Source organism: Bombus flavifrons, chromosome 7, assembly GCF_040668555.2.
Source record: "Bombus flavifrons isolate JBK064 chromosome 7, iyBomFlav1_principal, whole genome shotgun sequence".
Lineage (NCBI taxonomy): Eukaryota > Metazoa > Arthropoda > Insecta > Hymenoptera > Apidae > Bombus > Bombus flavifrons.
The window spans coordinates 8,073,482-8,091,214 of NC_138448.1; the positions used below are offsets into that span (position 1 = coordinate 8,073,482).

General features: G+C 35.3%; 1 protein-coding gene across 4 annotated transcripts in view; it reads right to left on the bottom strand.

Annotated features, from left to right (window-relative positions):
- LOC138181894 (serine/threonine-protein phosphatase 2B catalytic subunit 2) overlaps nucleotides 1-17,733 on the bottom strand; it is a 242,785-nt gene that overhangs the window by 36,399 nt on the left and 188,653 nt on the right. For 3 of the 4 annotated variants that reach the window (XR_011173630.1, XR_011173629.1, XM_069117275.1), the window contains exons 7-9: nucleotides 7,564-7,735; nucleotides 7,310-7,436; nucleotides 6,782-6,862 (exon numbers count right to left, since the gene is read on the bottom strand). Coding sequence is in view for 1 of the 4 variants with exons in the window: in XM_069117275.1 (XP_068973376.1) it covers nucleotides 6,782-6,862; nucleotides 7,310-7,436; nucleotides 7,564-7,735 (380 nt within the window). In the remaining 3 variants the exon portion in view is untranslated. Of the gene's footprint in view, nucleotides 1-848; nucleotides 882-6,781; nucleotides 6,863-7,309; nucleotides 7,437-7,563; nucleotides 7,736-17,733 lie in introns of all 4 variants that reach the window. The other variant, XR_011173628.1, reaches the window with a different exon arrangement.

The following is a 17,733-nucleotide window of genomic DNA, read 5'->3' on the forward strand; positions in this document are numbered from 1 at the left end:
CTGTCATTTTTAGTGTATTCCGGCTACCAATGATATTATAGTGAATTAAATTTTTAAGATATTTCCGCGATTAAAAATTCAAGGACGTAAGAAAAATGGAATTGTGCACAAACCATGAAACTGGTCTACTATCATCTACAAATATTAAAATATTCTCAACGATTTTACAAAATATTTCTCATTTTCTATCGGGCTATTTCAATTTTATCATCACATTCTCCAAAAAACCAGACTCTAGTGTTAGTTACTGATAATACGTCTTTTAATAATTGATAAAATACAAATTGTCAAAATTTACGTCCAATCGTTACCACGTTGTTTACCTTTAACAGAAAGAAATGTTTATAATAATCGTACGCACGACTTGCATAAAACTGCAATGTAAACCAGAGACTCTCAAGCGTCGAATATTTCATGTATCCTAACATTCATTTGCATAAACATTATCCGTCCCCAACAAGAGCAGAAGTTTACCAAAATCCTCTCATAAATTTCAGCTTCACCCTGTATAACTGTACGCCGATATACATATACAAGCTTCCTATTTCTAAACTGGACGAATTAGGCAAACACCATCTCTACAAAGAAGAAAACCATACGTGTGGTTTGTAACGTATACGAAATACACAGGATACGTACAAAACACCATCGTGTATATTTATATCGTCTCGTACACAGAATTAAAGAATTAAAGTTGGAAATCCTTGGCTCGTTCCAGTTGAAAGAAAACCAAAAACAAAGGAGGAACGAAAAGTAGAAAAAAGAAGAAGAAGAAGAAGAAGAAGAAGAATGAAAAGAACTCTCTTTGCGTCTCAAGTAAGTCGTCGGCTCTCTCAATGGGGACTTACCGTTCTTTTTTTGGATAACGACTTTCGCTGCGACTTTACGGGGGTTGCGTATGCCGAACAACGGAGTTTTGAGTGGAGTAGTAGTAGTAGTAGTAGTAGTAGTAGTAGTAGTAGTAGTAGTAGTAGTAGTAGCAGTAGTAGTAGTAGTAGTAGTAGTAGTAGTAGTAGTAGTAGTAGAAGTAGTAGTAGTAGAAGTAGTAGAGGTAGTAGTAGCATAGTGTCGTGCCGAGATAGGAGGAGTCCAAGGCCAGTGTGATTGATTGACAAATATAATAGAGAAGGAGTACGATAAAAGATAGTCAGTGCAACTTCGTTCGGGCTTTGTTCAAAATCAGGGTCGTAAAACGGGGCATTCTTGGGCTGAGCTAAAAAAACAGGGCACAGGGGGTGGGGGAGGTTTGGTTTCCTAAACAGGTGACAGAACGGCCAAAGGGGGGGTAAGCTATGGTCGAAGGGCGATTTTGTAAAATCAACCATACGGATAAGGTATACGAATCTCTCTCGAATATCTCGTTTCTCCTCGATTCACGTTAAGTGAAATCCTAATTGGTCGTGGAATCGCTATGGTTTAGGTTGCTTCTGGATGGCTGGACTCTTCGAGATCGATGTTTCCCGATCTTAAAGTGGTTTTTGAGAGCAGGTTCGAGTATTCGGTTGATACATATTCGTTCGTTTGGTAGTCGATAAACGTTGTAGACTTGTTCGAAAAGGTTTGCTTTATTTGCCAATTTCTCTCATTTATCTACGTTTAGTAGCTAGACGCAATTATGGTTGTTCGTCGCAAAGATCTCTATATACACGCTACTTAGGATTATGGTCGTCAGACATTTTTCAGGACAGTTTCTGACTTCTAATATCGTAAGTGAAATTTTGTAAATTCATGTATATGTAGCTAATCGGACGATTATAATAGCAGATTGTTCGCAAAATAATCATACGGACAAGAACGAAACTATCCAGTTTCTGATAGCGTTTGGCATAAGGCAAGGAGTTAAGTGTCGATCAATCATACTCAGAGTAATTTTAGAAACTTAGCGCAACTTGAAAATCGCGGACGATGCAAAATCGTCATCCGAAATCTTGTACATTGAACCAGTGCGAAGCAAATGACGAGCATGCCCGGGACAACTGGAAGGTCGCAGCACATCGATTATCTAACTCTTAAACTATTAACCCAACAAATCCAGGACCTCTAATAACGCAATAAACTAAACATCTGATGTATCATCCCGATGTATCATATTTGAGAATAACCTGTCAAACACGTTAGACAGGTTCATCCATACTCATCAGGCACCCAGAACCCGCCATTTATCCTCAAACCTACATCTATATCCTACCAATCTTCAATAAATTACTTTCATCAAACGTAATACGTATCTCTGATCGAGACGAATGAGATACGCCGCGAATACGTAGCAAATTGTGAACGATCTGAATTAAAATCATCGATCGGGAAACAGCTATTCTCCAGAGTCCAAGGGGTGTCTTTTAGCGATCGGTGCACGTGTACCGAGGGAATTTTAGGACGCGGCATGTACGAAACCGAGAAACGGAGATGGAGATGAGAAAAAGAACAGAGAGTGCGCGTGGAATTTAGAAGTGAATTCTTGGGATAACAGAGAAGTGATACGAGAGAAAGAGAGCGAAAGTAAGAATAAATCGGCTCCGGAGAACTTGATTAAGAAGATGGTATATGTAAAGTGGCATCGAGTGGACGTTTAAAGCCAAGGACCACCGGGAGGTTAAGCGACAGCTACGCCGAGTGAAAAAATTATTTTTCCTCCAATACATAATACGCGCAAGCGTTTCCATCTAAGCTGATAGCACAAGTTCAGTGGAAAAGGCTACGTATACTACGCATCGAAGCAAATATTTTTCAACTCAGCATAGTGTAACTTAACTCAGTTTTCCGGTGGATCCTCGACTTAAGAGATCGGAGAAATAGAAATGAAAAAAAAGTGAGAAAAGAGGAGGTGCAAATATGTGGAGACTGAAGATTAGAACACATCAATAGGTACGTGGCGAACTTTCGAACGTCGATTTCGTGCAAAATCGACGATCGGTTGGTTCACGCATGCGTGAACGCAGCATTCAAGATGGCGCGGTTGAGTTTCGCGTTCACTGCTGCTCAATACTTTTTTTACGACACTCAAGTATCAACTTGCCAGTTCTTATTGAACAAAATATTCTTGTGTTGTCGTTTCGGCGCTTTTTCATCGTCCTTGTTTTTAGTCTTGTCAACGCGAGATACTAAACAGATGACCTTGTTATTATCAAATAAAAGATAAATAAAGGAGGGATAAAAAATTAATTGATGGCTTAATAAAGGTTCCTTTACTCCTTTGAACTCCTAAAGCTGGAAATTTCTGTTTTGAAAATACTTTGTATTTAGTAACACTGTATCTAGTCAAACTAAAGTGGAGTGACCTTGATTTAGCGCAGCAGATTCCAGTCAGGCTATAATCTACTATTTCTGATGACATTTTAATATTCAATTGGTATCGTTGGTATCGCAGGTGATGCAGAATAGTTTGGCACAAGTTAACCTGTATCTTGCGTTTTATATGATAAACATCGTCATTGATATTTGTTATACAAGATATAATGATACAATACAGATTAAAATTTACCAAAAATCTATTACGGCCAACAATTATGACGAAACGATAACAGTTGTAGATTGATACAAGAAAATGAAAGAACGTTCTTGAAGCACCATCTTGAATGGATGCACCGAATCAAAGGTGACAGAAAAATATCTTCTAAATGATCGTAACGATGCAGAAAAATGGTCAATTCTACCGGTGACAACGACGATAATTTAGATTGTGTGCCATTGAAGTAACGTAAAATATATTTATATTTAATCGAAGGAGTGAAAACAAAGAATAGATAAATATATATAAAGACAAATAAGATATATATATATATATATATATATATAGAGAGAGAGAGAGAGAGAGAGAGAGAGGATTAGAAAGAAGATACAAAAAAAGAGAGCTAGAAAAAATGTAGAAAAAATCTGTCGTACCTTGATGCGAGAAGATGTGTTACGAACCGCGAAACATGGATAGAGAAAGATGTAACAGTTGAAAATGAAGAATTCGTACGTAGAAAATGCGCATTTATGATTCGATCGAAGGAGAAAGATACGAAAAAAGGAAAAAAAAAGACAAATGAAAAATGAAAAACCGTAGAAATCGCAAAGTATACGTTTCTCACGGAAGTGTGTAAATTTCGTGTATACTTTTCTAGAGAACCAAAAACAAAAATTTCTCGTTTCTAAATCTTCTTTCCGTTTCTTCGATTACTCTGATATTTTCGCTCCTTTTTCACGTCTGTGTGATATTTCTTGCTCCTTTACCCTCTGTTCCTCGATAAAAGGAGAAAAAGAGGAACCGAAAGAACGTACAAACACGAAAGGAAAATATGTATATATACACACACACACGTATATTTATATGATGTATGTATATACGTATATAAACGAAGTAAGGGAAAAGAAGAATAGAAAAGACGAAAAAAGAAAATAGTGAGGGGTAGAACAGAAATAGAATCCAATAGTAACAAGAAAACAGATAAGGAGTGAGAAAGAGAGAGAGAGAGAGAGAAATAAATTTCGATACACCGAAACTATCTAATGGAAAAAGAACAATATATATAGCTAAAAAAATCAATGATCAAATATATAATGAAGCTCTTAATAATGTGACGATTAGAAGAGTCGAGTGGCGCTTCTTACCATCTGTCCGTGCAGCGGGTGAAAATGGAAACAGAAAGAAAATTCAAAATCTTCCTTTGAAAGTCGAGACTCGCAGGATATGGGACGTTCTTTTTGTTTTTAGGATATTCGACTTTTTTTAATCTTGCTTATCTCTATGAAATCTTTCTTTCGTGTTTATATCTTAATTTCACGATAATTAACATGTTATATATATAACATGTTAATTAATTTTTTGGGGGTGATAGAAAGGGTGAAAAGGGGGATCATAAGGGGAATATTTCTATAATAGATTATCGAAGTTCGCCCTGACGATTTATCTCGTCGTGGTAATGTTGCCGCGCGCGATTTTCCTTGCGTTCGATCGTTGTTTCGATCGTTCGTTCCTTGAAACTATTTGTTCTCGTTTTTCTTTCTTTTCATTGTTACTTGTTTTTTTCTTTTTTCGTGAAGCACATTTCGTTTTTCAACGCCGAGTAAAGATGAAATTTTTTGAGAAAGAAAATATAGGTGCGGCCGTGGCTGAGTGGTTACGGTAGAACGAAAGATGTGATTCGAGTAAAATCGAGAAGAAATAATTCGGAAGTATTATACATATATATAGTATGGAGTGGGTGCAGCTTTTTCGTCTGCAATTCATTTTTTCTTTTCTGCGATTGGCGGATCGAGGCGTGGCGGCAAAGCTTAATTAAAAAATGTTCAGATTCTGACACAAGATAGCCTTTTTACGAGAAGTAAAAGCTTTCGAAGAGAATAGAGAAAATTGTTACACTGAGTTGTCTTGTAAAAGTTCGAAATCTGTTTTCGTTTATTTTTAAAGAAATATCAAGACGCGATGATATACTTTCAAATTTTATTTTCTACTATACGAATGATTCAAAAGTCTTGCTGATCAACTCCAGAAATTGCAATGGAGTCTGTATATTATCAGCTTGAGCTAAACGAATTTATGGAAGTAAATCATTTGATTTTTGAAATTGATATTGAATACCAATCATGTACCTAGGCAACGAAAGTGAAAATTAAAAAAAAAAAAAAAAAAGAACGAGAATTAAGTTGATCAGTTCGTCTTCTGAGAGGTTCATATTTTAAAAAACTATTTGTATGTTTTTAAGACAACTCAACGACGAGAAGGAAATGATTCGATAACAAGAAACGTGTCGAATTTTTAAAGAGTTTTATTCCTCACGTCGATTAACGAGGAACATTTTTTATTACAAAACTTTGCCCTTTCTTCGTCACTTAAAGGTACTGTATATTATTTCATATAATAGAAAAAATTTATAATTAAGATAGATAAAAAATTTAACATTAATCAGAAGCGAAATAAAAGTGAACAGCACTCGAAGAATATCCCTCGTAAGCGAAGTGCGGATCGAAGCTGGATCGAAAAAAGTGTGAATAAAATAGATTGAAAAAAGTGAAGATAACTCTTGTTTTTTTTAAATTCTTTGCGGTCACGCGATCGATCTTCCATTCGGTTGAACGCGACGATTCCCCTATTTCCCTCTAAAAAAAAAAAAAAAAAAGGAATAAAAAATCAAGGGAACCACGCGTCACTCTCGTTATCTCGCTATTGAGACTTTAACGCATGGTAAAGAGATGAATCCTCGCGTTCCCGAGCGTTCAACATGGCCTCTCTTAAATCGTGTCTAGAGCACGTTAGATTTCACCGATAAATAGTCGGAACTAAAAGTCTAAGCTAAAATCATTCTTTCTTTCAAGTTATTGTTTCTTTGAATTAACTCAAAAACTAATGAGATTAAAAATGCATTAAAAAAGAAAAAGAAAAGAAAAAGAAAAATCGTAGAAGCATATTTTTCTACAACTTTTATTTCGTAATAACGATATTAAAATAAAAAAATAATAATATTCAAGATAACGCTTCTTGCTTTTTTAACAGAAAGATAATATCTTTTGCGTATTTTTCTTAACAAAAATAGGGAAAAAATACGGCAATGGGAATTGGAAACATAAACATTCCCTTCAATCGGTTAATCGTTCAAGCATCAAACGTGCCGCACAAATGGGATCACTCTGATCACGATGTAAGAGGGACCAGTGGATATCGATTTGAAAGAAATAAGAAGAAGAATATTTATATAAATATGTAAAGGTAAATAGATAGAGAGAGAAAGAAGAATCTCTGCAAGAAACGTGGTCGTATTAAAAGAAGAACGGGGGCGAGCAATGTGATAGTGGACATTACCTTCTTCGAGCCCGTCGTCTCCGTCGCTCATGAGCTCGTCGTCCGAGCAGATGCTCAACACGTTCACCAACATTTCTGTGACTGTGAAATTGAGAGACAAAGCACGGAATAATTAATTGCGACAGTTCAACTGATTAAATTATATACGATAATTATATGCTAGAATATATTGTAAAATTTGGAAAGTTTCTTTGAAAATGAACATTTTTTACAAGGCGAATGAAACTACGTATAATAATTAAACGACATATTAATAAAATATTATATGTTATATGGATTATTTAATTTTTTTATATGAATACCAGAAAATTAATCTTAATTACGGAGAATTAGTCGTGTAATTAATATTCTTAATAATTGATATATCATATTAGATTATTATTTAATTTTATTAAATATATGCATTAAATAATCTCACTGTGGAGAATTAGCTATAATGAGGCATAATAAGCATTGCACAAGTATAATTGGCATTTGGTATAGATAATTATTTAATTTTCTGATATATATGCAAAATCATTCACTTACCTTTTTCACCTACAAATGGCAAAGACCACGTAAAGACGTCCATGAAATTGGGCAACCAATAGGGATGCGGTGAACAATTGAACTGCCTGATGTTCATCACGTTGTTCTCGTATTTCAGTACAGCTGCCTGCAATTGTAAATAAGAAAAATTTATTTTTATATGTTGTACAAAATAAATTCTCCAAGAAATACTCTACGATCAACCGTACAATTTTCTTTTTTCTTATACAATTTTCAAGTAGTCGACGTCTCACCTTGTTGTTGTAAACGTCGAGGTAGTTGGGCGCGCTGAAGATGGTGATTAGCGACGGGAAACCCGTCGTCTGAGATTTGCGGTACATGCGATAGCCCGCATCCTGAGCCTCGTGCGCCCTTATGATGCTGAGCAGGTTGTTGTTTTGCAGAAAATCGCAGCACGCCGCGTAACTGTGACAACAAACAAACAAATTAATTCACTTTGTATCTCGAGAAATATGTGAAAATTGTTCTCTTGTCTTGCGAAATACAAAATTTCTTTTTACGTTTATACATACACACACACAAAGCGATAGAATTCAGAATTCAATTCGCGCAATCGTTGTAGAACACATCGAATCTACCAGAGATTCGACTCAATAGAAATCCTTTCTCTCGTATTGTTTCCTCAAATCGTATTGTTTTCCGAAATCAAATTTTCTTTTTACATGCAATATTTTTCTTCACAGCGACAGAATTCAAAAATGGGAAATGTCTATAGAATATGTTAAATTTATCAAAAATTCAACTCGATAGAAATGTTTTCTGCCGTTTGCCAAATTCTCCAGGTACAAAACTCCTCTTTACGATCGGCTATAGAATTTCGAAGAAAATCGCGAAAAATATGAATTGTATTGAATATAAAATGTAAGATTTATTCTCTATTTATCTTTCATGGTCCTCCTTCCCCTCAGAGATAGCCTTCCAGTTACATTTCTCTTTGGTTTATCCTTACGGTCTACTTTTCCAACAATCAAGTTTATCATCTCTCGTACATAACATTTAGACTTAAAATCTACAACTTAAACTTGACATAAGAATGTACATACCTCTTATAAGTCTTATTCTCTATGCGTTTGCTACTTATATTCTCGCAGCGTTTAAATTTCGATAATGCACAAATCCAAACAGATGATAAAAGATAAAATATGAAACTTTGATATGATATGATATTTATATGTTGCAAAATCTGTCAAAAATTCTTCCTCCCGGTTTCCTAATTTATCGAATGTCCGCAATGAAAATTTCTTTTCGTAAACAAAAGGCGATAAAATTTCGAAAAAGATCGCGATATGATACTGTTTTATTTATCGATTGCTTGGAATAGTTTATAGAACGACCAAAGGTTCTCGTGATAATAGATCTTCAAATTATCCGAATTTCATGCATCGAAACTAAATTTGTATTAACATCGTATTAAGTGAACCGCTGATGATTGAATCCACTTGACTGAACACGAATTCCTATTATTTGAACGAGAAGCCATAGGTTGTTGGGAGAATCAGTGATTTTCTATTATATGAACTGCAGACATATGAATTCTTTCTCCGATCACGTAAATGGAATTCTATTTAGGTTGATTTCAAGTGAGAGTGGTAGAAAAAGGTTCTACATATTTATGAAGGTGGTGAAAGTAACAGGGGAAAGAAAAGGAGAAAATAAAATTCTCCCTCTAAAGTTTTTTTTAGTTTGGTCGATGCACAGGCTGGTCGACGTGTAAAAGTTGTAAATTATGGAGATTTGCATATTTCACATTTTTGTTACTATAGAGTTACTAACATAATATCATAATTACTATTTTAATCTTTTCCAGTTCTACTGATTCCATTCCTTCTACCATTTAATACATAAAATGGATTCCTTTGTATCAAAGCTTAATTTGATAGAAATACGCTCAACAATATGTTTGAACATTTACAGTACAAAACTTACTTCTACGTCCGTATTCTACATGTTATGTAAAGCATTCAGAAATTTCATTAGCACTGTAGCAAAATACGTTGATGAAATTTAAAACATGACCCTAAGCCTAATCAATCTGAAAAATATATATAGACATTACAAGATATTTATTGCAATACTTATTAAAGAATTAGGAAGTACATATTACAGCCAGCTGAAGCATGTAACAAGTGTTAGGTATAACCCTAAAGAATATTGAAATTTATTAATATAATGAATTATCGACTGTTTAAATACTTTTGTTACCTTTGCTATGCCAAATATCTTATAATTTCTTCGTATACGAGTATTTCCAATCTCGTTTCAAATTTTACAAATATTTTTATCTACATCTAGATCATGTTCATACGTAGATCGTATGAAGCATGTTCACATATTCACGTATTCATCTTTTTATTTACATATACGAATATTTTCAAATTTGTTCCAAACTTTCCCAATACAATCATGATAGCCAAGTCTCGTAATAGTGCGAATGAAATTTCAGAAGGTTTCCTATAACACGCGCAATTTCTAAGCCCCCGTGTACGCTCTAGTAAATATTTAACCTATTGAACATAAATTAACTACGATAAGATGTTGAATATGGCTGGCCAGGGCAAAGGGGCTTTTCAGAGGCACGCGATAATTGCAAAAAATGCAAATTACACCGAGCGTTAAAAGAGAGAATAATATTCGAGGCAAGAATAATAGTAAATTTCCATTAACGACACGGTTAAAGAGGAAGTTCGGTAGGACGAGGAAGGGTGATGAAAAATTGCTCGCAACTCTTGCGATATAAAATAGGTAAGCACGGTTCGTTGCGATGATAATATTCGCGGGATTCTTTAGTGAATACAACACGAACAGTACAATGGTAATCCCGTAATGGCCGTGGCGCTATAAAGAAATCGTTCGAGATGGCTGGTGCACCTCCGCGTCGTCGTAGGATCTCGAAAGGCAGACTCGTAAAAAGCTCGCGTGTGAACCGTCTATCCTACTTCTTCTCCGCGTTCTATTTCACCCTTGTAAACGCAGTGACCTTCATTCGTTCGTACGGGTCACGTGAAACGCGTGACAACCTTTTCGATTACCTTGCCTCGCTAATTAGTCGGTTTATGGCCGAGTTTCTCTGAAGATTACCGAATTATGTTAAACAGTATGTACAGAACTTAAATTTCTGCTTCAAGGTCATTACATTATCGGCTATAGAATTTGCTCAAAAGTTGGAAAAAGTTACGCGATCGTTCAAAGATTGTTTAATTCGATGTTTCATATGTAACAAAGAGGATATAAATTACAAATATACAGGGTGGTTGGTAACTGGTGGTACAAGTGGGAAGGGGGTGATTCTACGCGAAAAGAGAAGTCGAAAATATAGAATAAAAATTTTTTCTTTGAGGCTTTGTTTTCGAGAAAATCGACTTTGAATTTTCGCTCGGTACGCGTGCGGTACGTTATAACGGATCTCACTGTAAATCGTTGTTTCGATGGAAAAATTAAAAAAAAAAAAAAAAAATTAGAAAGAAAATTTCTATTCTTTATTTTCGACTTCTTATTTCGTGTAGAATCACCCTCTTTCCGCTTGTACCACCAGTTACCAACCACCCTGTATAATATGAAGAATTTGATGAAAAAAGGTATCAGGTGAAATTTACGAAATTTATCAAAATGCCAAAGAATCAAATTTGGTTTACCGTTTACCAAATTTGTCAATACTTACTACAATAGTAAACATTTATTACAGACTCGAGGATGCTAAAAGTTGGAAATTTTCAAAATCTTCAAAATCTAAATTTTAAACGTGAACTTTCCTATTCATTTGTATTAATTTAAACTCTTCGTATCGTTCATAGATGCAAAATTGTAGGAAACCATAGCTATTTTGGCTGAGAAATTCCATATGCCGAGCACGTGTTTCGAAAGCTGGTAGAATTGAGACTACACGAAGCCTGTGGTGACTTTACAAAGACGTCGCGAACTAGTTGAAATATAATTTATATCGATCGAAATTCGACAAAATCGGGTACAGAGAGATTACACGGGTGTAACAGCCTCGTATCCAATAGGAAAGCACGACAGCTTTTCGACGAGCGCGAACTATCTGTCGACTGTCAGATTCGATGGAATTGTGTCATGGGCAAAATATTGCGCGTTTTATCGCCAGTCTATGACACGATGATTTATCGTGGCACACCGTTTACACCGAAAACGCATTTAATTTTAGCGGAAATTCTAGTGTCAGCTTTTACGGTCGCTTCCGTTGCCAAAACTATTGTTGGTCCGTTGTAAAACCTCGAACGAGAGTTTCTTGCGTTTCACATTAGAGCGACGAGAATGCAGAAGCTGACCTAACGATGTGGAAGTCCTACTTTTTATTTTCTTATGACTGTCTATATTTATTCTAATATATATTTCTCTATTCATTTTTATACATACTCTTATATTTATTATGTTCATTATCCGAAACTACTTAAAAAAAGGAAAAGAAAAAACGAAGATTAGATTAGCGTTGGGTGTTTTCCCTTTCGATTTTTTAAAAAATTCATTCAAAATTTCCCATTTTCAAGAATCGAGTCTCGAAAGAAGAAGAACCGGAGACGAACAGAAATTTGCCAGAGAAAATGAAAATATTGCTTAACATTAGGAGAGGTCTGCCCTTCGAAATTTTCTACAAATTCATCAACAATTTCCTGTTTTCAAAAATTCAATCGCGAAAGAAGAACCGAGAAAGAGCGAAGACATTGTCTGAGGGTAGAAGTCTTCCCTTTCAAATTTTTAGAAAATTTATCCAAAATTTCCTATTTCAACGTCATCAAAAGACTTCTCTGTTGAACCAGAAACGAATAAAAAATCGCCGGAAGAAATGAAAAAAAAAACCATCCAACACCAGCAGACCATTTCTTAAAACTTTTCAGAAATGTCCTACACCCCAAAAACAGACTGTAAACGATTCGAAACATTGGAATTATTTAAATGAAACTCAAAGTAGATTAGTACGACAACAACGAGCCATCGACGGATCCACGTACGTGAAATTGGTTCGAAGGTTGGCCGGAAGTACGGTGCAAGGGAGGCTTAAAACGTTCTCGACAATTTTACTGGGGTGTGCTGCAAGCCGCACGCGAGGCAGCACGCGAAATTTCACGATAACTCCTTCTCTCTTCTTCTCGCCGTCTTTGTCCGACTTTTTCCCTCTCGCGGCGGAGTAATTTTATCCGGCGATCGAGCACGATAACAGAGGCACGGGCCAAGAGCGTTTATAAATTATAATGCGGCCGATAAATCGTCAGCATCTGACGGGGGTCATCTCGCGAATCGATCGTCCACGCTCGCGCGAGCGATCCGGGGCGGAAAGAGAGAAACGGATCGCGGACGAATCAATTAGTTAATAAGCTTGATCGAGCGTGTTAACACATTGTTGACCGGTCACGGGTGAACTCGTGTCTCTCGTGCATAAAGTTGAGTTGTTCGATTTTATATAAAATAGCACGCGTTAGTTTTTTGTGTAAAATAACCGATCAACGATGTGTTAATATGTTTTACTCTCGCGCGTTGTACGGATAATTCCTGGTATTTATATTGTTTTTGTCGTCGTCAGTTTGTTTTTCTTTTTAAGTAAATTTATCATTATGAATATGGATGACGATTCGAGGATCGATGTACACGGAATTAAACGGGATTAAAATTCGAAATTATTCAATTTTCGTTGCTATAGCTGTGCGTAATCTCTCTATCACTGTACTGGGACATTGTATATTTTTGTTTCAAATGTAAATGGGATTACAGAGAAAATCATTGAGTGTAAGTTGATAAAGCAATTTTGTTAAAGTAACTGCTATATTATCTGCACTGAACATTTCACGAATATTAATAATGATATTATTGAACAGAAATGTTGTATACTCTTTTCTCCAATTTTTATATCAGAGTCGAGTGAAAATTTAGAAGTCTCATTTATTTTTAGTTAGCGAACTTGTTAATGACCATACAATGGTAATTATTCGTACTATTTACCTTCAATTGCTTATTCTATATTTTCATCGCAAGCAGTATTTTCGTTTTTTAAGATAATCCAAAAAATGATAAATAGCAAAGAGTATTTCAATTTGTCAGAAGTAGTAAAAATAAAAGTCTACTTTACTCACAGTTCTAACGTTTTACAGTTAAATAAACGCTATAGCTTGAGTAGCTATTTTTCAAGTAGAAATTATGTAAGATCGTAGATCGTAGTTGAAGTTGGAAATAAATTTCGTGAATGGCGAGATTAGGAAAGAAAAAGGAATTGTTAAAAATCTTTGGTAATTATATGTGGAAACGAATGTCACGAAGCAGTGGCTTTTAGCACGATAACTATCCCACAGGGCCATCAGCTTCCGGCGAATGTGCAATTTGTATGAAACGACGCGCTCGTAGTTTTAATGGCGAACAACGATTCAGTGCTCTCATAAATCCGCTCGTATCGCCCATAATTAATGACGCATCGCGGTACCTGAAATAATGAGCTATGTAGAATCCATCATAAAACCCTGTGTGACTTGAATTTCGATATTAAACCAAAATAGCCCCTTCGTTAACAGAAAAATTTTATACCTTTGATAATTTAATTATGAATATTATTTTCACGAATTAATATGAGATTTATAGGAATATGAATATTAAATCATATGGTTATTTTTCATCCATACATAATTGGAATTGATTTTTCACAGGTGAAACTAATGAATTTCACATTTAATAAATATTCGATTTTAATATTTGCGTAATTAGCGTAATTAGTATCTAAACGTTCAAAGAGCGAATGACTTATTTCTATAAAGATATTTGTTTGAGAGAAGTGGCGCGAATAACTGTAAATGAATAATTGTTCTTTACTTTTATAATTTATGCAGTTAATCAGTGTGACTTTTCAGTGGTTTAATTGGTCACTGCGGTCGTTGTGAACGGTGCTTAAAGGTAGTTTGCGGCCTTGCCTTTACCTTGGCTCGAACGTTTCTCGCGGCCCTTGGCCACGTCAGTTATAGGCGCGCGAAAAAGGTCAGTCGACTGACGTCTAGCGCTTAATTTGTTTACACGAACACACCGGTCGTGTTCAACGTAGACGCCAGCGATGCTGGCTGTCGTAACAGCCTTCGGAACGCTGTTAACCATGTCCGGATTCGGAGAAATCTTCTGGAAAATAATTTTCTTAAACTAACTTCCTAAAAAAGAAGAAAAAGAGGGAGAAATTCCATAAAGATCTTCAAACGTCAATTAATTTTAATCCAAAATCATACATAGCGTCTCGGAACATCCAAAGTCTCGATATACCCAAAAATTCACGAAAATGTCAACAAGTAAACCATAGTAATGTCACAAGTAAACCATAATTGTTAACAAGTAAACCATTCAGCAACTACGTTAAAATCATTGAAAGAACTAGACAAAAGCGACGATGTTACGAACACTACTTTCTTAAATTTATTTAAAAATCTATTATCACATACGTATGTCTTCCGAAGATAAATGAACACATGAAAGTATCTACGATATGTGTCAAAAGCGAGTATGCACCTTAAAGACCCGAAATTCATGCAGCAACTCTTACACATATGTTGCACAAATTGCAAATTAATTGAAAAGATATAAAATATGTGGGAATTATCATTTTTGAATCTCACTGTATGCAATAAAACTATGAAATTCATAAGAAATAAAATCAGCCAGTTTGACTCTTGAGAAAGGGGGAGAGAGAGACAAAGAGAGAGAGAGAGAAAGAGAGAGAGAGAGTCAAATTTGTCCAGCCAGATCGTATTGTATAATTTAGTATATGCGTCGGGTGGCCGATATTTTCGAACGAACGAGCAATATTATTTTCGAATGTACGTCGATAGATGGTGGTTTGTCCCGAAATTCGCGTCAATTATGTACTTTATCGAGGACGCCAATGTAGAACAGTGGATGGCTTTCAGTAGAACGAGTCGACGCATGGTCAGACAACCGGCTGGGATTTCGCGACTAAAGCAACTTTGTGTGCCGCGAACGAATTTAAACGAAACACAATTGCCCTTCATTAGCCAGGCTAATTGCCGGCGGAGACCGAACGTGCCCTAGTTAAATCGTAGTTCGTAAACAACGCTAATCAGTCGTCGTGTAATTATTGGAGCTTCGATGGAAAGGCACGCGTTTGGCCAAGCCGACTGGAAAATTCGTCATCGTGCTACTTGTGATTTTACCATCTACCACGAGATAAATAGTTTTTGAGTAAATATTCGCACTGAAGATTGCGTCGTTCAACGATTGTTTAAGTATATGAAAATCATAATTTACGTACTAGATATTGGGTAATTAACACTAACCTTACCAGACACGGTCAAATGACTGGTTTGGAAATTTAAATTTAAAATTATACCTTCATAGTTATTTCTTTTGTTCGTCTAACGTTATGTAAATTATTATATTAACCAAAATTGGGAAATTAGTGTTAATGAAGGAATATAGTAAGTAAATAACTTTCGTGTTAAATATAGGATAACTAGTGAGCGATTTATTACAATATCTTGTTACTTGAACAATTAATTACCATGCAGTTAATACTAGTATCTTGGTCATTCATATTCATATTCATATTTATATTTGTAGCCAAGGTATTTTGGAAGCAAACACATTACAAAGTTGGATAGGCGTAGTTACAAAACAAATTATATGTCAAGGGTTTAATAGTTTGGTAAACACGTAGCTTTCAACATCATGGTGAAAATTCGATGAGAGGAGGTTACATCAGGAATTTCATTTAAGTCGAAATTCGAAGAGACACGTTCGATTGAAACGTCACGTCGCGTCCTGTTGTCTGCTCAAGCGTGCATGCAGATATTCAGAATGGAAAAATTTAATAAAAATGTTATATTCTATTGTACATTCTACTTCCATGAACCGATCATTTGCAATATCTGCAAGTGTTATACTTTTGAAATTCCAAGTCGTCGTCCGATCTAACAGGAAAAGTAAAAATTAAAAGAATGAAACTTTTTAAATCGAATACTGCGGAAAAGTTAAATGTATTTTTTCAAAAGTTTTCAGAAACTTTCTACAAACTTTTAATTAAATCGCAAACAATGATTCGCAGCAATACGATAATATACGAGATTCGGAAGCGGAAATAAACGAGTAGGAAATCACAAGCAGCACTCGTGAAAAATTGTTCGACTCGGATACATCGATTTTTCATGAAATATCAAGGTACAATGTGTGGTCGTCAATTACGTTATTTCTATCGTTCATTACTATTTCGATGCCCACGTCTACTTATGAAACGCTGATCTACTTTAAAGTAGAAAAAAAGTCGTTCATCTCTTTATTAAAATGCTAATATTTAAACGCCAACAGCCAGTGGAGTTTTTCGCTCGTTCTTGTTCATTCATTTATCAACGAGACACAAAAGAATTTAAAAAGATACAAAATGTGATCCAAAAGTTTCCTTTGTCCCTGTCAGAATTATATCGCCGATTTTCTTAGTAGATTTTCCGCATGTCGTGGCAGAAAGAATTCCTGATACTTGTAAAAACTTCCATCGAGCTCGGTCAAAGGAACCGCCACTCAAATTTTATTTGATCGCTTTAACGATCAGTTAAAAAAAACACGATTGATACACACACAGTGTGGACGTTTACTGCAATTTATATCTTTATAAACCTAATTAGTACGTAATTTAAATATTACACGTAATTAGAGCGGAAATATTTATATAATTTGACATTTTTTTACATTGCAAATATTCTATATTTCCTTAGTATTGTTAAATATCATAGCGGAAATTTCTTTATTTTATTCTTTAATATGTTTTTACACCCTTAAATGGATAAAAACTCGCAGTTTAGTTATAATTAATAAAATATTATATTTCAGACCTCCTATATTTTTCATACACTGCGTGTTCTATGCATTTTCCTAGCTTTAAACGTTCCATAAATTCATAAATATCAACGGCTTGGTTACTAATTTCTTTGAAAAATGTAGAAAATAAAGCAAGGTAAAAGAAAAATGAAAATGTCGTCAGCCGACGAGGGCGTTGACACGGAATTTGCTGTAAAGCCGACTCGTTTGGTGTTCCACGATCGCTTTCGAGTTCGCGACGAACAAACGGCTGGCTAATTATTCGGTGAATAGGATCAAGGGACGAGGGAAAGTGGAAGAGAAACGTGAAAGGCTATGAGAGATTTTCCCAGGGACAGAAAAGCGACGGGAATGTTCTATAAGGGATGAAAAGAGGTAGGTTGTTTTTAACGTCGCCTAGCAAAGTCATAGTCTGACGTTTTATGGTTTTGAGAGATTAATGAAATAAAGTGGCGTAGCCAAAAAGCAAATTAAAAATTCGTTATTAAAAAATTCACGAAAAAGATACACCTAACAATGAATTGTACGATATGACCCAAGTTGTGAGAAATATATAAAATCATCTCTCAGTGGATCATTCTTCATTTGGAAACATA